Below are 26,949 nucleotides of genomic sequence, written 5' to 3' on the forward strand. Positions count from 1 at the left end.
TCTATTGTTTGAAGCAAATGATATCATTATTTGGATGTCTTTCCAGAACTGAAAATGACTAGACTTCGGAAACTAAAAGTAGTTAAATATAGAAATCGCTACTTTAATGAGTGGATGCTGTGTTTCATTATTATGCTACTAGTATGCGAACAAATGCCCTTCTGTTCTTAGGGATGGGAAGGAGGATTTTGTTCCAGTAATATAAGATACTGGACAAAAGCCAAATTCAGATTAAGGGCTGACAGTATCTCTACCCTCATTCCTTTATGGAAAAAAAAAAATTATCCACTGCATATGTGAGGTGATAACACTGTCCACTAACTTGTGCTTTCCCTATCCCTTTCAGATAGAGACTGCCACGTTGGGTGCTAGTTGAAAGTCTGTTGTCTCATAGGAAAAGTTAATAGACTAATATAATACGCGTCTCGAAAAGCATGCTTTTGCAAAGATGGAATCAATTTATCAAGATACCAAAACAAATTTTGATCTTCCAGTATAGAGTTTCCTTTAGCTACTTATGTATCTTCTACCTTCCTCTCAGATTTAGCTAAAAATTCAGTATTCAGTATTCAGTATCACTAAGGTTGGAAGAGACCTCAAAGATCATCGAGTCCAACCTGTCCCTCTTGAACAAAGAGTCAATTGACATGAAGTCATCTAAATTTAGGTATCTACATATCTCAGACATACACAAGATGTCTGAGTTCTTATTATAATCAAGGAAGCCCATGGTCTTACCTTAACTGGTAGTAATAAGAAATGTATCTTTGCTTACCTTTAATATTACATTTCCAGCTTCAAACTCTTCCTAGACTCATATGTGTGGGGTTTTCCTGTAAGCAAACTTAATAATGAAGTTGCTAAAAATGAAAATAGAATGTTCATGAGCAACACTTCTGTTGTCCTTCTGTAATCACTGTGGGCCATAGATGTCAGCTCATGACTGTATAAAGTTTACCTCTTTGAAAGACTCAAGATCTCTTATCCAACCATTGCTGCGTGCTCTTCTTTCTCAAAGAGCTTAGTTTGCCTGCAGCATCACCTCTCCCTTGCTAGTTGTGGTGGGTTACTTTCTACTACTTTCTGTTCAAGATGTGTGGAAAATTTTCCAGGCACAGCCTGGAACTACCACACTAGTGCATGTTCAAGCATTAGTTGGTGATTAAGACAAAAATCATCATTCTTTTAGGCAGCTCAGTCACCTCTCTCAAATAGGGGAGTGCCAGGGAGCATTGTTCTTCCTTGTCTGGATGTAATTCTGTTCCAGGAAAGGCCTTCTGCATCTTGACTCTCCTTCATCTTTAGCTCTTGAGAGCTGGAGCACGTTGACACAGAGACCCATGCCTTATTTGCTAGGATCCCCTTTCCCATGGTATTACCAATTCTTCAAAAGTAAGGAGGAGTGCTGATTTTTTCTATAGTGGTGACTTATCGTTTGGCAAGCACTTTAACTAGATTTTCTTATTCTGCTCCTTTTCTAAGGATAATGTGAGGGGGAAAAAAGGCAAAATACAGCTGAATCCAACTTAATTACCTGTAATTTATAACACTCCCCAGTCACTGACTTCGAGACAGTAAACTATGTCATGTTTTACACTTCTTGCTCAGAAGACGATTGTTTGCAAACAACCTCGTGTTGGGCAAGTGGGCAGGGCCCCTGGACAGTTACTCAAATATCGGTACTTTAGGAAGCTATCAAGATTTACTCTCCAAGTGAACCTCTTAAAAGACCACAATTTTAATTATTATTTTTTTTCTTACGCCTGCTATATCACACAGCCCCTTCTGGATTCCATCTACTTTGCTGGGTAAATATGTGTTTGGATGAAAGCCACAACATTAGAAATGCTTTTATGAAAATGTGAAGAGTAAGTTCACACTGTATCATGCCTGGCATCTGCAGTTATTACGAGGCAGTGTCTCACGACTGCAAAGAGAGAACTTTTCAATTTGAAGAGGGGATGGTAAATAATAACTAAAAGAAAGTGAACATGTGCAACTGTGAAGTTTCACTTCCAAATGAAACTATGTAGCCTTCAAATCAAGGCCACATGCCAGAAAGTTCATATAATCAAGATCCACAAGCCAGCCCATAAGAGGAAAGTCTTTTATAACTTCATTCTGAGAGGTACAGAATTCATGTTTCCCATTGCTGGCTTCACCATACTTGCCAAGACACACTTGAGAAGGCAAGCTTCTGTCTGTTGGCGTTTCATCAGCATCAGAGATTTTGTATTCTCTTGCTCTTCTTTCACTCGCATCAAGTACTCCATACAAGCATCCAAGGCCCTGGGAGAGGTGCTGCTTTTGGATACACCTCTGTTGTCATGCCCTTCAGGACTCAGAACCAAAGCAAGCTGCTGGCTTTCTTGGAAACTGGAAACCTGCCTCCCAGTTTCCTTTATACACTCCATTGTAAGAGGGAGGTGGCATGTGAAACTCCACACCAGTTGATAAATCATAATTGATTGTCACGAGCATTGCTGTTCTCATGTGTGGCAACTTAGGCTGCGTGCCTCCTGCTACCGGCACATAAGTTATGCCTCCAATGTCCCAAGTGTCCAACCCAGTAGGTGGGCACAGGAAACAGCGTATTTCTACCCATAAATCCTGCGCCCTATAAATTTGCCTGCAAAGTCATCCTCTTCCTCTTTCTTCCCTCTCTGCTCCTGTGGGAGCTGCTCCCTACCAGGTAACGGTGCAGGAGTATCTCAAGGCCTCTTAGGCCTGGGCTAGGCCCAATGCCAGGAGGAGAAGGGAAGGGGCAGGCAGGGGCAGTCAGTCTCAGACCTGGCCACCCTGAGGCTAGCCTAATGGGGGGGGGGTGGGGGGGTGAGAAGGAGCCCTGGGGGTTTTGGGTATACCCTCAGATGGGGAGAAGGGAAGTGTTGAGGGGCCTTTGGGTGTGCTGTAAGGGACTCTGTATGCTTTGGGATATCTTTGCCACTATGCTTTGTAGTGTCTGTAAAACACCAATTGCTTTTCCATTTAAACTTTCCATCACTCTCCAATCCATTTGTGTGAGTGTCATTCTTTTGTCCCTCTCGGGGCAAGAGAGGATCTGTCCGGCTCTAAACCAGGACATCATTCCACTGGGAAGACTGTTTTAGGCAGCTTTCTTAGTATGGCTTGTGGTAAGTCTCTTTGCATTGCTCCTGGGACCAAGTTCCTCCTCCAGGTTGTTTTTTTTTTTCATTGAGGGATATGTAAATACATGGCGTCCCTACTTTCGATGGGAAGTGTAAACATTCATATGATATCGAGGTCATGCACTAAATCATTCCAGTTGCCATGCATCCAGTCTAGAAAAGGTTCTGGCTCCAATTCAGATATGAAAGAAAGAATTATTTCTTAGCAAAGTAATTCTCAGAACAGTTGGAGAGAGGATCCACACCCACATCTTTTCCTTCCTTTCTGAATGTGCCAATTTCTCTTTCTCTTTCCTTTGCCAGTTAAGGTCTTGACAGTGGTCTTGCTGTCCAGTGCACTGGTAGCTCCTGGACTGCAAGCAGGTGGTTTCAGATGACTGGGTTCTTTCTTTGTCATTGTAACTCTGGAGCCAGCCTTTTCCAGACCAAGCCTGGTGCTGTGCAGTTCAGGACTGCACCACTGACAGCATCTTCCATGCTTGTTTTGAATGGATGTTTATACATGTTTCTAGAGAAGTAAGTTTGGCATCCAGACAACAAATGTTTTCAGCTCTAAGGAGTCGAAATGCTGATTTTGAGCAAACACAACTGTTCAGTCACATATGAAACTACTGAAGTTCCCATCTGCCTGGTTGATCAACAGCAGGAGTACCCTGTCACACTCCCACTCTATTTTTGTTTTTCTCATTTATTTTGAGGAAAACAAAATAGTAATATTTCTAAGTCTGGGCTTTATAAACTGAATTTCAAATGAGCATGAGTTTCAAAGGTCAAAACAGAGGTGGAAACAGAGATGTGGGGTGGGCTGGTCTCCCAGGCAGTGACCCAGAGGGCTGCCTCACAGGCATGCCAGGAACCCCCTTGGGGCTTCCAGGCTGAAGTCTGACATGAAGCATCCAAATGTGCTGCTCATTGCCATACTGCAGAAGCATGTGGTATGTCAGCACACCCAGTCATAGTTCAGCTTTTCAGCAAGCTGCCAAACCTTCTACAACCTGTCCTGGTAGCTGCCTCGGAAGAGCCACTGCAGCTGATGGAGAGAACAGATTAAGGCTTGTCAGGGCAGAAGTTAATGCACAACTTTTTCAAAGAGAATGTCAGTGTACAGAGTCTTTTGATTTCATGTTGCAATATTTTAATTATAATTTCCGTATTTTTTTGAGCTGTATGTAAGGAAATGGCTTATATTTCCTGCTCTTTCTGTACTCATAGAGCTGTACTTTTGAGGTCTATCCTCTGGTGGCCTTTGTTCTTTGCCAGAATACCAATCCTTGAAGTGAAGGTACTTGAATGGGCACGCATAGATAACATTTACACAAACATGGCCAAGATTAGTAATAAATAAATCATTAATGTTTGGAAATGTTTAAAAATAACTACATATATGTTTCGGGGGGAGGGGGGTGGTGTTAAGATTTTGGCTGACAGAAACTGCATTTAAATTATCTTGTGTATGAGATGTATAAGTACAGAAGTAATAGTGTTCAGGGACAAATTATGAGAAAGCAAGAGGGGAAAAAAGAAAGATGTTGTATTCAGACACTGACATTTTATGCTTGCTATTTCACATACATAAAAAATGAAAAAATATTTCCAGTAGGCAAATATACAAGCTTTGCAAACATAGATGGCACTTATATGTTTTCTCTTGCTTGTGTTTAAATAGCGTTCACTTTGAACATCAATCTTATATTCATTCCTTCACAGTGACCCAATGATATTAAAAAGAGAGCTGGAAAAAAATCCCTCTTTTCCTTTTCCATTTATTGCTTTGTCTTCTTTCTCTGTCCATTACAACCTAGTTCACAGCCAGTTGGTTAAAGCTTTTCTAGGAGTAGGAGCATGTTAGATTTTCTTTGACAGAGAACTGCATTTAGGTCTTCCCATTTTCCAAGACTGTGATGACTGCTGTGCTATTGTGTACAATGAATGGGGCAGAGTAAAGCTACTTCACTCAGTCTTCCTCTGCCTCATCATCTTCTCCAGATTTATTTTTAAACTAAATGAGCTGTAACCATATTTTCCAGAAGCTCAGGCACTGTGAGTTAGACATATTCATATGGGCCTCTGTGCAGATACCCAAGTATGCCCAGCAGGAGCAGGGAAGTCATTGTGCCCCTGTACTGGTTAGCCCACACCTTGAGTACTGTGTCCAGGTCTGGGCCCCTCAATTTAAGAAGGACATCGAGACACTCGAACGTGTCCAGAGAAGGGCAACGAGGCTGGTGAGAGGCCTCAAGCACAAGCCCTATGAGGAGAGGCTGAGGGAGCTGGGATTGTTTAACCTGGAGAAGAGGAGGCTCAGGGGAGACGTCATTGCTCTCTACAACTACCTGAAAAGTGGTTGTAGCCAGCTGGGGGTTGGTCTCTCCTCCCAGACAACCAGCACCAGAACAAGAGGACAGAGTCTCAAGCCATGCCAGGGGAGGTTTAGGCTCAAGGTGAGGAGAATGTTCTTCACGGTGAGAGTTGTTAACCATTGGAATGGGCTGCCCAGGGAGGTGGTGGAGTCACTGTTCCTGGAGTTGTTCAAGAGGGAATTGGATGTGGCATTCGGTGCCATGGTTTAGTAGTCATGAGGTCTTGGGTGACAGGTCGGAATTGATGATCTTTGAGGTCTCTTCCAACCTTAATGATTCTGTGATGCCATGGTTCTATGATTCTAAGCTGGTAAATAAGAGGGCAGAGAGCAAATGGCAGATATTCATTTGTTCTGTACTGCTCTGTCCTGGTGTCTGCAAGGTCTGCTCAAGACATGCCCAGCTTTGAACACTGTGGACCTATGCAAATCTCTGCCACCTGGCCATGGAGCTGGAGGTTTGTCTCCAGCCCTTCATGTGTGGTAGTTTCTGCCTGGTTTTGAGATCCCAGAGCAAGCTGGCTGGAACCCATATGGCTGAGGCAACACATACTTGTATGCATGACCAGAAACAAGACTGTCCTCCTGCCAGCAGGAGATCAAGGTGGCCAGTACATTTTTCTGCCTCCAGAATGAAATGGAAGCTTTGTAGTGGGGTCTTAAACAACAAATCCAACTTTCCTCTTTTAGACTGGAGGTGTTAGACAGAACTTAATGACGTTTGCTGATTAAAGAACACATCTCTAAGAACCTAATAATACTTTAATTGGCAAAGCACTGCAGGAAACGCTAAATTACAGTTCTATTTCTCACTGTTAATATTGCTACAAAGTTACTATAAAGAATTCTTATAAATCACACACAAGGGCTATTGAGTTGCAAATCTGTTTTCTTTCCTCCTGCAGTTGGTATTTAGGTTAAGCCTATCCTGCCACACAAATTTATTCCTTCTTCCCCAACCTCCTACAGCAAGCCTTTCAGGAACATGCCTCATGGAGAGAGCTATGGGCACTTCCAAAGGGGCTTCTACATTGTCCATGGCAGATTTTAAACTGTGCTTTTTGTATCCTAATTATTGACTGATACATGTCTGTTTGATTTCCCTTCATCTCAGTTGCATGCCTATGCTTATGATTGTTTCTGAGGAAGTTTTACAAGGATCCTTACCATATTTATTTTTTAACATTAACAAGCTTTTAAACACAGTGTTTTATACTGTAATTTCCCAGTAATGAATGCCATCAAGAAAATACTAAGTGCACATAGATAATAAAGTAGAAAATGCCATATTTTACTAAAAGCTCTTCATGTCATCCCACAAGCAGTCAAAAAATGAAGAAGTGAAAATCAAGCAATAGGGATACATTTATTAATGCTGGTCTCAAATGTTTTCCCATTCTTTACCTTTGGGGAATCTTCCACATTTTTCTCTTCATTATCTGAAGAATTTATGTGCATAGAAGGATGTAAAATAAGAAAATTTTTTAAAAAAATTATAAACTTCCTAAAATTGTGGAAGAAAACAATTGTGTCCCCACATTAGCTGCTGGTATTGTTACAGCATGCACATTAAAATGTTGGATGGTGGATAGTACACAAACAATAGACCTTGAACTTCTTCCAGTTGAAATAAGCATAAACAGGCTTTTTTTTTTTTTTTTTCCCCACAAGGGGACAAATATCTTGCTATAGTTCTGATTCATACTCTATTTTTTTCCATAGCAACAGTTTTACAAATTTAGAATAACACTGTTAATTAAGAAAGGAATAAACTCATTGTTCTCCTTGTTGTTTACTCAGTAAGCTAAGTGAAAAATTGTGTGATAAAATTACTGCTTCTGTCAATCTCTTACTGTTAGACTGGGATATACTGTTATTTACAGGTCCAAATAAACCAGGTCTTTACAGCACTGCTTAGCACATTTGTCCTCAATGAAGACGTGTTCTGCTGAGAATTATGTTCTCACAAGCCATGCATCTACTCAGTGTCCATAAAACTGAATAGAATTCCTCTTAATTTCTGAAAAAGAATTGAGAGGAAAACTCGGTGAAATGAAGGAACCTGAGAAAGAGATGCACATTTCATCTGCAGATAAGGTCATAAGAAAAAAAAAAACCACAAAAAAAACATCAACATGGAGATACCCAACCAGGATGAGGAGGCTGATGAGTTGTTCTACAAGCTACTGGAGGCTGTCTCAAGATCATCAGATCTTGTCCTTGTTGGTGACTTCAACCTCCCAGATATCTGCTGGGAACTTAATTCAGCAGGGAGGAGGCAGTCCAGAAGATTCCTGGAGTGAATGGAGGACTGCTTCCTGACACAGCTGTTAAGCGAGCCTACCAGGGGACAGGCTCTGCTTGACCTGCTGTTCTCCAATAGGGAAGGGCTGGTGGGAGACGTGATCGTGGGAGGCTGCCTAGGGTGTAGTGACCACGAGATAGTGAAGTTTTCAATATGCAGGGAGATAGGGAGGAGCACCAACAGAACCTTCACCTTGGACTTCCGAAGGGCGAACTTCAGCCTATTTAAGAAACTTGTCTGCAAAGTCCCCTGGGTACCAGCCCTCATGAACCAAGGGGTTCAGGAGGGTTGGACCTACTTCAAACAGGAGCTCTTGAAGGCACAGGAGTTGGCAGTTCCCATGTGCCGTAAGGCAAGCCGGCAGGGAAGGCGACCGGCCTGGATGAGCAAGCAGCTCCTGGAGGATTTAAGGGGGAAAAAGAGGCTGTATCACCTTTGGAAGGAGGGGAAGGCTTCTCGAGGTATGTTCAAGGAAGCTGTTAGATTATGTAGGAATAAAATTAGGGAGGCTAAGGCCCAGCTGGAACTGAAGCTGGCCACCTCTGTGAAAGATAATAAAAAGCATGTTTACAAATATATTAACAATAAGAAGAAGGGCAGGAAGAACCTGCACTCCCTATTGGACCTGGAGGGGAACACAGTGACTAAAGGCGAGGAGAAAGCTGAGGTCCTGAACAACTTCTTTGCCTCAATTTTTAACAGCAAGGCAGGAGGAGTTCAGGACGAGTGGCCTCCGGAGCTGGGCGATGGGGTCGGGGAGCAGTGTAATGCCCCGGAAATCCATGAGGAATTAGTTCGGGACCTGCTGAGCCACTTGGACACTCACAAGTCCATGGGACCGGATGGGATCCATCCTAGGGTGCTGAGAGAGCTGGCAGATGTGCTAGCTAGGCCACTCTCCATCATTTTCCTCCAGTCATGGCTCACTGGTGAGGTCCCAGATGACTGGAAACTGGCCAACGTGGTCCCCATCCACAAGAAGGGTCGGATGGAGGAACCTGGAAACTACAGGCCAGTCAGCCTGACCTCAGTGCCAGAGAAAGTGATGGAGCAGATTATCCTGCCGGCAATAACTGCGCACCTGAAGGATGGCCAAGGGCTCGGGTCCAGCCAACATGGATTTAGGAAGGGCAGGTCCTGCCTCTCCAACCTGATCTCTTTCTATGATCAGGTGACCCATCTGGTGGACATGGGGAGGCCTGTGGATGTGGTCTACCTGGACTTCAGCAAGGCCTTTGACACCGTTCCCCACAACAAACTGCTGGCTAAGCTGTCAGCTCATGGCTTGGACAGCAACACTCTGTGCTGGGTTAGGAACTGGCTGGAGGGCCGAGCCCAGAGAGTGGTGGTGAATGGTGCCACATCCAGCTGGAGGCCAGTCACCAGTGGCATCCCCCAGGGATCAGTGCTGGGCCCCGTCCTCTTCAACATCTTCATCGATGATCTGGATGAGGGGGTTGAGTCAGTCATCAGCAAGTTTGCAGATGACACCAAGTTAGGAGCAGATGTTAGTCAGTTAGAGGGTGGAAAGGCTCTGCAGAGGGACCTTGACCGACTGGACAGATGGGCAGAGTCCAATTGGATGGCATTCAACAAGTCCAAGTGCCGAGTGCTGCACTTTGGCCACAGCAATCCCTTGCAGAGCTACAGGCTGGGGTCGGAGTGGCTGGAGAGCTCCCAAACAGAGAGGGACCTGGGGGTGCTGATCGACAGCCACCTGAATATGAGCCAACATTGTGCCCAGGTGGCCAGGAGGGCCAATAGCATCCTGGCCTGCATTAGGAATAGTGTGGCCAGCAGGAGCAGGGAAGTCATTGTGCCCCTGTACTCTGCTCTGGTTAGGCCGCACCTTGAGTACTGTGTCCAGTTCTGGGCCCCTCAGTTTAAGAAGGACATTGAAACACTTGAGCGTGTCCAGAGAAGGGCAACGAGGCTGGGGAGAGGCCTCAAGCACAAGCCCTATGAAGAGAGGCTGAGGGAGCTGGGATTGTTTAGCCTGGAGAAGAGGAGGCTCAGGGGTGACCTCATTGCCCTCTACAACTACCTGAAAGGTGGTTGTAGCCAGGAGGGGGTTGGCCTCTTCTCCCAGGCAACCAGCACCAGAACAAGAGGACACAGTCTCAAGCTGCGCCAGGGGAGGTTTAGACTCGAGGTGAGGAGGAAGTTCTTCACCGAGCGAGTCATTCGGCATTGGAACGGGTTGCCCAGGGAGGTGGTTGAGTCATCGACCCTGGAGGTGTTCAAGGGGAGATTGGACGTGGCACTTGGTGCCATGGTCTAGTCATGGGGTCTGTGTTGATAGGTTGGACTCGATGATCCTCGAGGTCCTTTCCAACCTAAGTGATACTGTGATACTGTGATACTGAGTTTGTGGCCATCCAAGTATTTAACTAAAAATGGACCAGTCTGAGCAAGCTGCTGGAGTTTCTAAAACTGTCTTGGCTTATTATTTCCTCTAAACAATAGCCTCAACATAAAGCAGACTTCCCAGCATGGCATAGAACACTGTTACACCTGTGAATTAATTTCCTGAATCAAAAACCTAACCTTTCAGTACTTAGGGGCATGGTTTCAGTCCTGTGAACTTCTTTTATCAGTATGAAAACATACTTGTTTCATTAAATTTGAGAATTAAATATAAAGCTGAAACAAAAGTATTTCAATATTTAAAAATAGTTGCAAATGTGATGCAATAGATGCAAATGTGAACCCTCTCAGGACAAGCATAAGAGCTTGTTTTGGGAGCTGCTTGTCATAAAATTGAGAGGCTGTTATACATATATGACCAAAGGAGTATGTGGACAATGCCTGCTACCTGCTCTATATGTTTTATCCATTTGTTTCCCAAGGAGGAATCTAAAGCCTGGAGCTATGTTTTGAGGTTCTTGGTAGCATAATGGCAGAAACAGATACCTGAGAAATGTGATCCAGCAGCCTCAGGTGTTGAGCAAGGGATCGCTTAGAGCTACATGAAAAGTGCTAAGTATGGCAGTTTTGGTTCCTCTCTGTGTTTCAGCTCCTTGATTTAGGGATAAAGGCAGAAATGGCAACATCACTGCCTGTTTAAGCAGAAGCATAGCAGTTCAGAGCACCCATCTTTTTTTGGGGACTTCTTTATACTTCTGTCACCTCTTTTCCAAGAAATGATGTGCTCAAGCTATGAAGGAGGAGGAAGGGTGAAGGGACCATTCATTCCTGCTGCTGAGCAGCTAAACAGAGTTCTTGGAGCCTGTAGGGGTGCAAGTGACATGGGTCCTGACTCGTCGTTCTACTGCTGCAGTGGCTTGAGGTTTTGTCTAGGGAGTGGTGCATATGAAAATAAGCAGGTACCCTGAATGAGGCCTGTGATTCCAAGGTGTCCTTTCAGTAGCCATTAGACTTCAGTAATCCATCTTTTTCTTCTAGGTCTATTAATTATTTGCTGTGGGGGAAACCACGTTCAGAAATAGTGATAAGAAATCCCCTCCTCCTTTCCCACCTTACATACTAGGCTGCTGGGGCACTTTCAGGGAGTCAGTAGCCTGGGCTTAGGTGGACCACAGGCTGTCCTTCACAGTATTTCTAATTATTAAGTTACAGTTGTAGAAGTTGCACTACAGCATGCACAGCATCTCTGCTGTTCAGGTTTCTGGACAAGACTGGCTGTGGTTGCTGCATTTTGTGCAGGCAGTGTGCGCTATGTGTAATCTGAGCTGGCCTGCCTGTTGACGTCCATCCAAGTATTTGCATGGAGTGATGTGTATTTTGTGATCCATGTATTTGCAGCCCAGACCAAGGTGGTTCTGGACAGGCTGGAGAGATGTAACTGCAGCTGTCTACTTACTCAAGGTCTGACTTCCTGGTCACAGTGGTTGGTTGCTAGCAAATTTTAGGTGTCTCCAGAATAGGCAGGCATTGAAGAGGAGAGGACAGGAGTTTGGCTTATGATTTTGAACATGATACCTATGTATTCCTTTATGTCTACCCATAAGTATTTTAAAATACAGCAACGATTTAGAGCATGCATAGAAGGATGTGTTTCATTGTGACCTAGGGCTTAGTCCATGTCCCCAAAGAATCCAAGCAGCTGTGCTTCTGTGATATGATATGTTGCATGTGTCAGAAAGATGTGTGAGATACTGCTCAGCATGGAGCTGCAATGTTTTTAAAATGTGGAAGGAAATTAATAGAGTAACATTATATTTATTGATGCTGATCTCCGAGAACTGGAAAACCACTCATAACTGTTTCTAGGTGTTATGATTGTAAGGAGATTATTAATATTCAATAGGTGGAATGATTAATAAAAAATATTAATAACTTTATTAATTAAAAACCACCATGGAAAATATTAATAAAACCTATTTACTAGTTCAAAATATTCAGTTGTGGAAAAGATACCTCACCAGCAGGAACATGTAATAATTTAAACAATATGAGCAAAAATCCAGAAACAAAAACCATCAATTTAAACTGTAAAGAAAAAAGAGAACATCAGCAACATGCCAGAGATTGCCCATGGGGGAGGTGGGGGGGTGGGGGGTGGAACTCCAGAATTCTCTAAGACAACAGACCTTTAACAGATGCTTATAAAAATTGTATTTCATAATTACTCACTGATCGTGGTACCCTGCAGCACGCATGGGGATTTAAACAAAACCAAAATGGCATCGACCACGTGAAAGCTGCAGGAACACAGTTTCACTTTCTGTTGGCTTCTGCAGCTTGTCGCTAAGGCACATACAGGGTTTATCTCTGAAGGCTTTGTAGGTGAAAACTTTGTAGAAAAGAGGTCGCTGCTGAAGCTTGCAGGGCTTGTCAGCTTTGTAGCTTTGCCTGTTTGGAGAGGTTCTTCAGTTGCAATCTTCGCAGTGGTACTCGTTGCTTCTTCCAATAAAACGAAACTGTCCCAGGGACTCTCAGCTCCTCCTGGGTTTCATCTCTCAGCCAAGCATGATAGATCTGTTCTGTTCCTGGGCTTTACAACTCTATACAGTGAGGTGTCTTGCAATCTGTCTGAGTAAACTGAAGCACAGCTCAGATTCCAGGCAAGGCTTGTGACTTCTCCCAGAGCTTGAACAATTGCGAGGCAAGGCACTGGCTCTTTGGGATGGTATTTATAGATTTCACAAGTCAATGATGGCCAGTGACAACAAAGATTAAGAGATAAAATCCTGACACTTCAACCTGTAGAATGAGTTTTCTCCAAACATGGCCAAAGGCACACACACTTTTTGTCCCTTCAGGACACTAGGCATAGCTTACCGAGTTTTATACTGAAAATCATAGATCTGATTGTGGTTTTGTCATGAGTAAGTTCCCAGCAAGTCTGCTGATCAAAGATTATTGTGCTGTGACAGGTATTGTAGCTGGTACCTTTCAACTTTAATTTTATGTGTATTCTGATTTGTAGGGTGGAAAGAAATACACAGGACCATGTGGAGGCAGAGACTGCAGTGGAGGTTGTCAGTGTTTCCCTGAAAAAGGAAGCCGTGTAAGTAACACTTTTCTACAAAACATTCTTGGTGGTACCAGTTCAATGCTGTTTGCTACAGATGGATTTTCATCACACTACTAAGATTATTCAAATAATTATTTTTTTCAGGAAAAAAGGTGGGTTTTTTTCATCATATTTTCTCAAGATCTTGTAGATTTGGAAAAATGCTTTGTTATAAAATATAGCAGATTCTTCTCTTAAAGATCAGGGACAATATACCTAACAGCCACAACAAGATGATCCAATATGAATTTTAGGGATGCTGTATGCTAGAACATAGTTGGGTTGTGTCACAATGCTAAATCAATATAGACAAAATCACTCAGTAATGTCCTTGAACTCTTTCCAACAGAATCTGATGAAAAGTTATGCCATACATGTGATTTCCATTAAAGCAAAAGGGAACTAGGCCTTCAAACCCTGAAATCCCTGTTAGAATGGAACTGCTTGGTACTTCTAGGGTTAGATTGTTGCTGATAGTTTGTTCTTTGTTTTGAGGAATAGCAAGGAATGAGACAAAGGAAAGGAAATAGGGTGGAGGGATTAGCCACCTGCCACAAAGAGCTCTGAGAAATAGGGCAGTTCCTATCCTGTGTGGCTTGGAACCCTGTCTGGCAGGCACCTTTTGTACTGCTTGGTCTTCTGCAGCTGAGACAGTGACTCAGCCTTTTCCATCCCATCCACCCATCTCAAAGAATAGGTTAGGCAAGAGATGTGGTAGGTCATATGCTCATTCTGCTATCACAGTCCTCATAAGGTTTTTCAGTTCTCTGCCTTCCCTCCACACAGCAGGCTGTCAGTTCCCATTCCCATTGCATTCCTCAAGCTTGACTCCACGTCTGAACAGAGGAAGAGGTGGCAGGAAAGTCACAGTGTAGGTGGGAGGCAAAGAACACTCTTGTTTACAGCAGAAGTCCTGATGTCTCTGTGGAAGTCAGATGATCCTGGGGTTACCGTGCCATGAGGACTGTAATGGTTGTATTCCCATCCCCTGATCATGATCAACTTATGTCTGCTTTCCATCATAACAACCTAATGGCATATTGTTGAAGCTGAGGACAAACAAGCCCTCCCTGGAGTCAAAGCTTCTGGTGGGGCTCTCTCCAGCTGTTACTGCCTTACCCTCATCATCCAGCACATGAAGGTTGATGAGTGCCTTCTGCCACTTCCCTTCAAGGGCACTGAAAGTCAAAAACTAATACTGTGTGAAATGGCTTCAAGTATGACATTACAATGTCTTTTTTGAGTGCCTTTTATTTTCCTAAAAACAAAGTATGGGTGTACTTGTTCTCCACTAGAACTCGTGAAGATATCTATTGCAAGACTCCAAATCTTTGTGATTGAAATATTTTTTACCTTTCTTATTGACTTAATAACCTTTCATTTCAAGTTGCCAAGACCGCAGGACAAAAGACATGGCTAAAGATTGCATAGATTATAAAAGCTGAAAACATTAAAATTACCAGAGTATAGAACCAGTCAAGTGCCACTGACAAGGAGCTACCTGTGAGTTGCTTAGTATCTAGCCTAGAAGATGAGGTCAAATTACATGCAGTTGCTTGCTACCCTCACTCTGATTTATCTCAGGGAAGTAAGTAACCCCAGTAACAAATCACACTGGTCTCTCTTTAAATAGATGCCAAAAAAAAAAGAGAAAAGGGGAATGTTACAAAACATAAATTATGTTTTGTTACTTGTGGTTAATTGTGGACAATGTGAAGGAGTATTGGGGAAAGTGATGTAAAGAATTTTATAACACTTCAAAAACTGTATCTGAACTCTCTGAAACGATACACCTGGTTCTGAGTCAGCATACACTGCGTGCAGTTTTTGTCTGCTAGTCTTTTCAGATGTCACAACCTGTGTTAAACATCTGGTTTAATGAAGAAGATTGCCCTTTAGAGACCAGTCAAATTTGGCATAGCTTCTGGTCTCATGCTAATCCTCAATGGGAATATTTATTTTCACAAAGCCTCTGTATAATCTGGCACGACACACATTTTCTGTTCGAGGTGACTCATTACATGGACAATAGACATATTGCGTGTTTGCACTTGCAAGAGTGCCTGAAGCAGTCTGTCAGTGCCTGCTTCTGCAGTGACTCTCCAGCTCAGGAGAACAGACCTGCCATTAGCAGGACATTTGGAACTCAGGTGGGAGCAGCAAGGATCTGCAGGCACCTGTGGGCCCTAAAAGACCTGCCTCAAAACCATGCAAACAAAAGCACTTTCTTTGGATTACTGCTTCTGAATTCATATCAGAAACTGTTGAATGAAGTAAATTTGTTGGAATAGTAAATAAAATTGCAATCTGTGGAAGCAGAAGAGTTCTGAAGAATGCCTACTTTTTATTTACATGTGTTTCTACTTAATTTTCTGCCATTGCTTTGGTTACAGTCTTGAGTCTTTCTTTGTTAGCTTAATGCAGTGGCTTTTGTTTTTGAAAGAAGCATTTTTACAGAATATGCCCACTGATGACTTCTGGGGGGCTCTGTGCTAGAGGCAGAGGCACTGGATGGGTATGTGAGGATTCAGCCAGGTTTTGATAACTTCTGTGAAGCCTCCAGATGCAGGACAGTTGGAAGCCCTATGCTTCTGTCTATTTTGCTCTTGATTCAGGACTGATGAAGCTAGGCATGAAAGTATAGGAAAGCTGTATCATGTTCCATACAGGCAGTTTCTAGGGACAGAAAACCACCCAGCATTAGAATAGAATAGAATAGAATAGAATAGAATAGAATAGAATAGAATAGACCAGACCAGACCAGACCAGACCAGGTTGGAAGAGACCTTCAAGATCATTGCATCCAACCCATCATCTGACACCATCTAGTCAACTAAACCATGCAACCAAGCACCCCATCAAGTCTCCTAAACACCTCCAATGATGGCGACTTCACCACCTCCCTGGGCAGCCCATTCCAATGGCCAATCACTCTCTTTATGAAGAATTTCTTCCTAACATCCAGCCTAAACCTCCCCTGGTGCAGCTTGAAACTGTGTCTTCTTGTTCTGGTGCTGGTTGCCTAGGAGAAGAGACCAACCTCCACCTGTCTACAACCTCCCTTCAGGTAGTTGTAGAGAGCAATAAGGTATCCCCTGAGCCTTCTATTCTCCAGGCTAAGCAATCCCAGCTCCCTCAGCCTCTCTTCATAGGGCTTGTAAATTAGTGCAGGTACTTAGCTGGCCTTCTGGAAGAAGATACGGTTTAAATTTTTCCTCCACTCGGGTTTGTTTTTTTTTGTTTGGTTTGGTTTGGGTTTTTTTTGGCTGGGCTCAGCCCTGCAGCTTTCCCTGGGTTCAGACACAGCTTGATGAAATCCAATGGGGACAGGAAAATGAAACAGCAGAAGCTTCATTTGGCTGGTGTAGCAGCGGGGGAGCTGCTGCAGCACGGCAAAGTCAGCAGCTAACCTGCAACCCTCCTGCCTCTACTCATCAGAGCTGCTCCCAGGATCCTTGTGAAAGGCACTTTCTGCCTCATTCCAAGGAGTAAAACACATAAAATTCAACATTCCAAGAATCATAAAACATTGCTGATAAGCACATTGGCAATCTGTAGCAAACGCTGAGCTGTTACTAATAGAAGTTCCTCTAAAGGAGTGTCTTTCTTGGGCCGCACATGATCATCTTGAAGTTCCCACCTCCTGTTACACTTTCAAGTTCACACCTTCAGACAAAGAGTAAAGAGAATTTCTTCCATAAGCTACGTTTTTCCCTAGTGCCTAATGACACTCTAGTTTTGCTCTTTTTTTCACTGCAGTCTAGTTATTTTACTTAGACCGAGCTGCATATTTACTGTTAGCTGGATATGAGCATCCAGCCTGTCTAACTGTACCTTGCTATAAGGCAGGAGGTTGGAGCTGGGGCTACAGGAACCACGCTTAGGGATCAACCTCACCCTCATATTCCCTTCTTACAGCTGGCAAGAAGCTCAGCCAGGTTACAGTGAGAATCAAAGCTCCTTCAGGGTTGTCCAAATCTACATGAAAAGAAACAATGGTGTAAGCCTTGGTAGAGAGCACAGGGTGAAAAGGAAAGGCAACAGACTCATCTCCCTAAGATGAGACAGACTTATCTTCTCATTTATTTCTAAGACAACTACTTCTAAGTTGTTCTTCTAAGACAACAGATACATCCTCTCCCTAAGCTAGATGTGGAGAAAATACTGTAAGGAGTACCCAGGTGCCTGGTTAAGAGGGAAAGGAGAAAAGGGAAGCATTGGTATGGTACTGAAATTCTGGTTTGAACAGACAAGAAACTCCAGACTAAATGAAAAATGCATTAAAATCTTCTGTTTCCTTTTTCCTGTAGTTTTTTATTGCAGCTCCTGAAAAACCACACATTGGGTAGAGTACAATATATGCACCTTTAAATTTTGTTAAATATTAATGCACTTGAGTAGGAAACAACAGCTCCTTTCAGTACAATGTCCAACTGTTTGGCCTACTGAGATTTATAATCAACCCCACTTCATTATCAACTCAGAAGGCTTTGTAGAAAGTGGAAATCAGTAGAAATCTTTTTCATCTTTCCACAGAGTGAGAAAATGCACTCTGCTGAAATTTCACTTTGTACTTTCTCTTTGAGTCAAGCATCTAAAGGTGCTCAAGCCATTTAACCATTGTTTTTGCAGGGTGCTGGACTAATGGAAACTGTGAAATTAAAAGGCAGCTTCAAGTCCCTCCATAAAGGCCCTTTTTTGGGAATGCCTAAGCATTTCTTTTTAAGCAAGGCTGACATGACAGTTCACTGCAATTCCTTTACAGATAGCTCTTATATTGCTTTTACTAATGTGGTGACTGAGGGTAAGCTATTACCAATTCACCTGTAATCATTTCTGTCTGCTTTTTGGTTCTATACTACTGTGTGGTCTTTTCTTGGAAGTATTTTCCACACAAAATTATATGTTAACATATAAGTTATCTCTAGAAGATGGTTTTCCTCATTATTACAAAAATAAACAAAATAAATGCAACAATGTAGTCTAAAGTCAATTCCATTCTTCTGTCTTAGAGGTATGTTGAAATCAAATAAAAGCATTTTATTAATTGGTGGTGTGACTTTGAACGCCATAATTATTTGGCTTCTAAACAAGTGAAATGGCAGTAGTTTCTTTGTAATTCTTGGTTACTGTAAGTTGATCGAGCTGGCAAACTCTTGATGATTTGCTCTATTTTTACAAAATAGAATTTAAGAAGTGTCTTTCTAAATTAGACCAATAGTTCATCTATCCCACTATTCTGTGTCCAATAGTGACAGCAGGAAATGCTATTTAGGGGGAGCGCAGAGGTCTGACAACTTTCCACAGTCCATTTCCACTGGAACCAAGATCCCATTATTACAGACTTGATGTACTTATCACAGAATCATAGAATCAACCAGCTTGGAAGAGACCTCCAAGATCATACAGTCTGCCCTATCACCCAGCACTATCCAAACAACTAGACCATGGCACTAAGTGCCTCATCCAGTCTTTTCTTGAAGATCTCCAGGGACAGCAACTCCACCACCTGCCTGGGCAGCCCATTCCAATGGCAAATCAGTCTTTCTGTGAAGAACTTCTTCCTAGTATCCAGCCTGAACACACCCTGGCACAACTCGAGACTGTGTCCCCTTGTTCTGTTGCTTGTTGCCTGGCAGAAGAGACTGACCGCCACCTGTCTACAACCTCCCTTCAGGTAGTTGTAGACAGTAATGAGGTTTTCCCTGAGCCTCCTGTTCTCCAGGCTAAGCAACCCCAGTTCCCTCAGCCTCTCTTCATAGGACATGTGCTCCAGGCCCCTTACCAGTTTTGACACCCTTCTCTTCACACATTCCAGTACCTCAACATCTCTCTTGAATTGAGGGGCCCAGAGCTGGACACAGTACTCAAGGTGTGGCCTAAACAGTGCTGAGTACAGGGGAAGAATAACCTCCCTTGTCCTGCTAGCCACACTATTCCTGATGCAGGCCAGGGTGTCACTGGCCTTCTTGACCACCTGGGCACACAGCCTACTATCTGCCAGCATCCCCAGGTCTCTTTCTGCCTGGCTGCTCTCCAGCCACTCTGTCCCCAGCCTATAGTGCTGCTTGCAGTTGTTGTGGCAAACTGTAGAACCCTGCACTTAGCCTTATTAAATCTCATCCCATTGGCCTCTGCCCACCCATCCAGCCTGTCAGGGTCCCTCTGCAGGGCCCTCCTACCCTCCAACAGATCGACACCTGCTCCCAACTTGGTGTCATCTGCAAATCATCAATAAAAATATTGAACAGGATTGGGCTCAGTGGGGGACACCACTAGTGACTGGCTGCCAGCTGGATGTGGCACCATTCACCTCCACTCTCTGGGCTCTGCCCTCCAGCCAGTTCCTAACCAAACGCAGAGTGCTGCTGTCCAAACCACAAGGTGACAGCTTGGCCAGGAGTTTGCAGTGGGGAACGGTGTCAAAGGCCTTGTTGAGGTCCAGGTAGACTGCATACACAGCCTTCCCCACATCCACCAGGTGGGTCACCTGATCATAGAAGAAGATCAGGGTGGTCAGGCAGGACCTGCCCTTCCTAAATCCATGCTAGCTGGGCCTGATCCCTTGGCCATCCTGTAAGTGCTTTGTCATTGTACTCAAGATGACCTGTTCCATAGTCTTGCCTGGCACTGAGATCAGGCTGACAGATCTGTCATTTCCCAGTTCCTCCTTCTGGCCCTTCTTGTGGATGGACATCCCTTTGGCCAGTTTCCAGTCATCTGGGATCTCTCCAGTGAGCTAGAACTGTTGAAAAATGATGGAGAATGGCTTGGCCAGTTAATCTGCCAGCTCTCTCAGCACCCTAGGATGGATCCCATCTAGTCCCATGGACTTGTGAGGATCCAAGTGTCTCAGCAGGTCCCTTACTACTTCCTCCTGGATTACAGGGGGACTGTACTGCTCCCTGATTCCATCTGCCATCTCAGGAGGCCACTTGTCCTGAAGACAACCTGTCCCACTATTGAAGATTGCAACAAAGAAGGTATTAAGTACCTCTGCCTTTTCCTCATCTTCTGTTACTATATTCCCCTCTGCATCCAATAAAGAGTGGAGGTTGTCCTTGCCTCTTCTTTTGCCATTAATATATTTATAGAAACATTTTTTATTCTCCTTTGCAGCAGTGACCAGTCTAAGTTCTAAATGGGCTTTTGCCTCTCTAATTTTTTCCTTGCATGACCTAGCAACATCCTTAAACTCTTCCAGGGAAACCTCCTCTTTTTTCCAAAGGTAATACGTCCTCTTTTTTCCTTTAATTCCTTTAGAAACTCCTTGCCTATCCAGTCCGGCTGTCTCACTCATTGGCTAGTCTTCTGGCACATTGGCACAGCCTGTTCCTGTGCCTTCAAGAGTTCTTTCTTGAAGTAAGTCCAGCGTTCCTGAACCCCTTTGTTTTTAAGGGCTGCTTCCCAAGGAACTTTCCAAATTAGTTCTTTAAATAAGCTGAAGTCTGCCCTTTGGAAGTCCAGTGTGGAGGATTTGTTGATGCCCCTCCTGGTTTCACCATACATTGAAAACTCTCTTACGTCATGGTCACTGGACCCCAGACAGCCTCCAACCACATCTCCCACCAGCCCTTCTCTATTGGTATTTATTGTGCTCCATCAGTGTCTGTGTTTATCCCTGAATTTATCTAATCCTGTTTTTAAGCCTTGGTAACTGAGTCTTCACAACAACTGAAATGATACAAAATCCCTGTCTGACCCATTCTAACCCAGTCTCCTTCTGCCTAGAATTATAGAATCACTTTAGTTTGGAAAAGACCCTTAAGATCATCAAGGCCAACCATCAGCCTAACACTGCCAAATCCACAACTAAACCATGTCTGTAAATGCCACAACTACACATCTTTTTCAATACCTCCAGGAATGATGACTCGATCACTTTCCTGGGCAGCCAACTGTAATGCTTGACAATCATTTTGGTGAAGAATTTTTTCCTAATACCTAACCTAAACCTGCCTGACACAACTTGAGACTATTCCCTCTTGCCCTGTTTCATGTTACTTCATCAAGTACACTCTATTTCTAGTACTGTAAGATCTGGAAAGGAGCAGTTTTGCATTTGCCTTGTTCGCTATTTTCCTAATTTTGTAAAACTCACATCCTCCCTCTCAGCTTTACCCTGTCCAAAGGAAAGTTTGCAGTCTTTTTAGGTTCTCTTTTGAAGGCAACACTCCAACACTTAGTCCTTTTATTCTTCTCTTTCTTCTGTGAGAGATCAGACTATGCACAACACACAGGATTGTGGGTGCACAAAGGTCTTAGCAACAAAATGACACCCTTTGTTTTCTTCTCAATACCATTCCTTATGCCCTCCAGCACCAAAGCCTATCTGCCCACCCAGTTTAGTGAGGTCCTCTGAATCTCCCAGCATGGGAGATCATCAGATCTCCTCATCCTCCATCACCAACATGACATCAAACAACCTGGGAGAGGTTAGCATCATCTATAGACTTGGATGTTTCATGGTTCAGTCCTTTATCTAGCTCACTGTTGAAGTCTCCACTAAACCATTTCCAGCACCCATGTCTGAGAGAGAACTCACTGCTGTTGCATCTCCATTTTAAAATGTGACCATTAAACACTATTCTTTTAATCTTATCCTGTAACAGCATTCAGAAAGAAAGCATCTCTCTTCCAACCCCATGGTAATTTATTTTAGAAAGCTTTGATGATGTACTTTGTCAAAGCCATTTTGAAAATCCATATATAGTATGGTCACTGGGGCCTGCTTTATCCTGTTTATCCATGTGTTCAGTTATTGTATTCCTTGATACAAGGATTGTTGTACTTCCTGGCCAGGAAGAAAAGTCAGACAAACTGTCCCACAGTTTGTCTTTCCCATATGGGAGCTTGGTTGGTAGCTGCCTGCTGGTACAGTGGCAGTTTGTAATGATGGATTACACACCTGGCCAGAAGTTCTACAATTTCATATTTTAGTTCTTTCAGAAATCCCAAGTGAATGTCACCGACTCTTGGTCACTTAGTAACACCTGCCTTATCTGCTTTATCTACTACTTCCTTTATATTTACCTAAAATCAGTCTGGCTCAAAGAATAGTCTGGTTTTAGGACTTGCTTAAACACCTTCAGCAGTTAAGAATTCAGTAAGTTTCTCTGCTATTGCCTTATCATCCCCACATGACACTTATAAGTGGTTGGCGTCATGGTACTGCTATTTCCCCTGATGGCTTCTTGCTTTCCTTTAAACAACTTTTTGCTATCAGCTTGAAGATGTGCAAAATATTCACAGTCTTTTTTAGCCATCCTAGCTGCCATTTGCTCTTCATCTTTTTTTTTAAATGGGATTTCCTGTTCATTTCAGTAATGTTTAAAATACTAACCTTTTTACTTACCATAACCTCTTTAGCTTCTTTTATGAGCTATGCAGGGTTTTTTCTGAACTGACTTACTTCCTTTTTGATATGTGATAAGAAGTCTACCAGGACTTTTCATACAGTCTTTTTTAAAAGCCTCCAGGTTGATTGAGGCTTCTTGCCTTTTTGACTGCATTTTAATTTTTTTACTATTTGAATGATTTTTATGTATTTCCTCCTCTTGAAATTGAGTATCTGTGTGATATATTTGTTTGGCTTATTCCATTCCACTACAACACTAAATTTAGTTACATTGTGAAGTTATTACAGTGCAACTCTGCTACTAGTACTTCTTAAAGAAGGTGCTGTGCAGCACTCAACACTAAGCCCAGAGCAGTGTCCTTTCTCATAGGTCCGAGGGCTCACCAAGCTAAGAACCAGTTAGCTACTGTGTCCAAAAATTTTTATCTCCTTACCTCATTTGGATGAGTCTTTGTGCCTAATATTACTATCTGGCCTGTTTTTGCAATTTCATGGAATCATAGAATGGCTTAGGCTGGAAGGGACCTTACAGATCATCTACTCCAACCTCCTTGCCATGGTCAGGGATGCCTATCAAATAGACTTGGACTAGTTCACTTCTCTAATTTCACTGAGTATTTCATGATCTGTGTCTTTAACAGAGTCATCCTAAATACAAACCAAGCCCTACCTTTCTGTTACTTCCACCCACAAGGATTCCCTAATGGTCTTCTCTGCCCCCAGTATTTTTTTCCCTTCTTTCACTTTGATTTAGCCTTCACATGTTGTGCTACTGCTCCAGCTTTAGCATGTATCCTATCATTCCTGTAGACAGCCTAATAATGTGTTATACCACCAGTTATCCTCCTTTCCCCAGTATGAGGCACCTGTTCTACCAGGTATGTCATTTGTTGCTAAACACTAAGATTCCATAATCCCATTTTTCAGATCTCTACTATTGCTGTGGAAGCACTTAAAAATGTTTCCCATTCTCTGCTGCAAGCACCAGTCAAATGGGATTGTAAATGTACCACATCCTGGAAAGCCTTGCCTGTTTACCTGTTTCTCTCCAGCTCAGACATTCCTGTCTCTAGAGAAAAAAATTCAGGACTTCTGTTAGGACCAGTAGTGGCAGACACAAAACCTGCCTCCTGGGTCAGCAATAGCATTTCTTGCACTCTGCAACAGAGTTATTGCTGCTCTGTTGCTCAGATTCACAGAACCACAAAAATGTTCAGGTTTGAAAAGACCCTCAGGATCACCAAGTCCAACCAATAACCTTACTTAACAGGGTTCACCCCTAAACCATATCCTCAAGCATCACATCCAAATGACCTTTGAACACATCCAGGGTTGGTGACTAAACCACCTCCCTGGGCAGCACATTCCAGTGCTTCACCACTCTTTCTGTGAATTTTTTTTTTTCCTAATGTCCAGTCTAAACCTACCCAGTGTCAGCTTGAGGTCATTCCCTCTCGTTCTATCACTAATTGCCTGAGAAGAGACCAGCACCATCCTCTCCACAACATCCTTTCAGGTAGTACAGAGCAATGAGGTTCCCCCTCAGCCTCCTCTTTTTCAAACTAACCATCCCCAACTCCTTCAGTTGTTCCTCATAAGGTTTATTCTCCAGGCCCTTCACCAGCTTCATTGCCCTCCTCTGCACTCGCTCCAGCACCTCCACATCTCTCTTGTATTGAGGTGCCCAAAACTGGACACAATACTTGAGGTGTGGCTCACCACTGCCTAGTAGAGGGGGACAATTACCTCCATACTCCTGCTAGACACAGCACTTCTAATAGAAGCCAGGATGCCATTGGTTTTCTTGACCACCTGGGCACACTGCTGGCTCATATTCAGACATTTGCTAGTTAGAACCCTCAGATTTCTTTCTGCCAGACAGCTTTCCAGCCACACTTCCCCAAGCCTGTAGTGTTGCTTGGGGGTTGTTGTGACCCAAGTGCAGGACCTGGCATATGGCCTCGTTGAAGCTTATCCCATTGACGTTGGCCCATTGATCCAATCTATCCAAGACCCTCTGTAGAGCCTCCCTACCCTTGTGCAGATGAGCCTGCACCCTGAGCTTATAATTTGTTAGCTCTTAAAATTTTATTTTAGGATGTCTTCACCTTTGAGAGGTGCTCTACTCATGTTAAACTAAGTAGCAAGAAAGAGGATCTGGCCTAACTGACACGTACCTAGGAGTCATGGTGAGATGGCAAGCTGACCTAAGCCTCTCTATATAGGCTGATGCAAGCTCTTCTGTTGTGCAAGATCTTCCATTGTAAGGATCAATGAACCACCTTGCCAGTTCATACACCCTTCAGACATCCTCAGTAAGCCACTCAGCAAACATCCAAACATGAACCCACCAGCAGCAGAAACCCCAATGACCACACAAGCCAGAAATTCACAAAACCTGCATGCTTTGCAGTGGCTTGTCTTTCTCTTTTTGTTATTACCTTCCTGAGACAGAAATGGTTTTCATAGTTTCATAGTTTCATTCAGGGTTGGAAGGGACCACAAGGATCATCTAGTTCCAACCCCCCTGCCATGGGCAGGGACACCCCACACTAGATCAGGCTGGCCAGAGCCTCATCCAGCCTGCTCTTAAACACCCCCAGGGACGGGGCCTCGACCACCTCCCTGGACAACACATTCCAGGGTTTCACCACTCTCATGGTGAAGAACCTCCTCCTCACATCCAGCCTGAATCTCCCCACTTCCAGCTTCATTCCGTTCCCCCTAGTCCTATCACTACCTGAGATCCTGAGAAGTCCTTCCCCAGCCTTCCTGTAGGCCCCCTTCAGATACTGGAAGGCGACAATTAGGTCTCCTTGGAGCCTTCTCTTCTGCAGACTGTACAGCCCCAACTCCTTCAGTCTGTCCTCATAGGAGAGGTGCTCCAGCCCTCTGATCATCCTTGTGGCCCTTCTCTGGACACGTTCCAGCACCTCCACATCCCTCTTGTAATAGGGGCTCCAGAACTGGACACAGTACTCCAGGTGGGGTCTCACCAGGGCTGAGTAGAGGGGGAGGATCACCTCCCTCGACCTGCTAGCCACACTTCTCCTGATGCAGCCCAGGATCTGATTGGCTTTGCGGGCTGCAAGTGCACACTGAGAGCTCATGTTGAGCTTTTTGTCCACCAGCACCCCCAAGTCTCTCTCCTCAGGGCTACCCTCCAGCAAGTCACTGCCCAGCCTGTATTTGTGCCTGGGATTGCCTCGACCCAGATGAAGGACCCTGCACTTGCTCTTATTGAACTTCATGAGGTTGGCTTGTGCCCACCTCTCCAGCCTGTCAAGGTCCCTCTGGATGGCCTCCCTTCCCTCCAGCGTGTCTGCTGCACCACACAGCTTGGTGTCATCAGCAAACTTGCTGAGGGTGCACTCAATGCCACTGTCCATGTCCCCCACAAAGATGTTGAATAAGACAGGTCCCAGGACTGATCCCTGAGGGACTCCACTTGTCATTGGCCTCCACTGGGACATGGAGCCATTGACAGCCACTCTTTGGGTGCGGCCATCAAGCCAGTTCCTTATCCATCTAGTGGTCCACCCATCAAACCCATGTGTCACCAGTTTGGAGACCAGGATGTGGTGTGGGACAGTGTCGAAGGCTTTGCTCAGGTCCAGGTAAACGACATCAGTTGCTCGCCCCTCATCTATTAATTTTGTCACCTGCTCATAGAAGGCCACCAGGTTGGTCAGGCAGGATTTGCCCTTGGCAAAGCCATGCTGACTGTTCCCAATCACCTCTTCACTATTCTTTTGAGCGAGTAGTGACTCCAGGAGGATCTGTTCCATGATCTTTCCAGGCACAGAGGTGAGACTGACTGGCCTGTAGTTCCCTGGTTCCTCCTTCTTGCCCTTTTTGAAGATGGGGGCAATGTTTCCCCTTTTCCAGTCTGTGGGGACTTCACCAGACTGCCAGGACTTTTGAAATATAATAGAGAGGGGTTTAGCAACCTCATCTGCCAGTTCTCTCAGCACTCGTGGGTGTAACCCGTCGGGTCCCATGGACTTGAACACTTTCAGGTTCTTCAGATGATCACGAAGTGTCCTCATTTTCTCTCCAGTGTTCACCACATACAAAGCTTTGGGAATGAACTTGATCATGTATCTTCTGAAGTATTGTCAGATTCTACACTAGAATGGATATGGAGTACCGAAAAAAGGTGCTTCAAAATTTCATATTGTTTCACAGGCCAAGGTTAAGTCTCTGAAAACTTTCAGGAAGAGGAGCTGCTCTCAGAGGGAAGGTTTTTGTGGTGGTGGCAGATTTGAAAGCAAGGTACCAATGATACTAATGAGCATT

General features: G+C 44.0%; 1 protein-coding gene across 1 annotated transcript in view; it reads left to right on the forward strand.

The window, feature by feature from the left end:
- COL4A2 (collagen type IV alpha 2 chain) overlaps positions 1-26,949 on the forward strand; it is a 153,000-nt gene that overhangs the window by 33,594 nt on the left and 92,457 nt on the right. The window contains exon 4 of the mRNA XM_068170371.1: positions 13,206-13,286. Coding sequence (XP_068026472.1) covers positions 13,206-13,286 — 81 coding nt within the window. The remainder of the gene's footprint in view (positions 1-13,205; positions 13,287-26,949) is intronic.

The sequence above is a fragment of the Melanerpes formicivorus genome, unplaced genomic scaffold (genome assembly GCF_026170545.1).
Source record: "Melanerpes formicivorus ecotype bairdi unplaced genomic scaffold, bMelFor1.0.p_v2 SCAF_1, whole genome shotgun sequence".
In the NCBI taxonomy this organism is placed as follows: domain Eukaryota; kingdom Metazoa; phylum Chordata; class Aves; order Piciformes; family Picidae; genus Melanerpes; species Melanerpes formicivorus.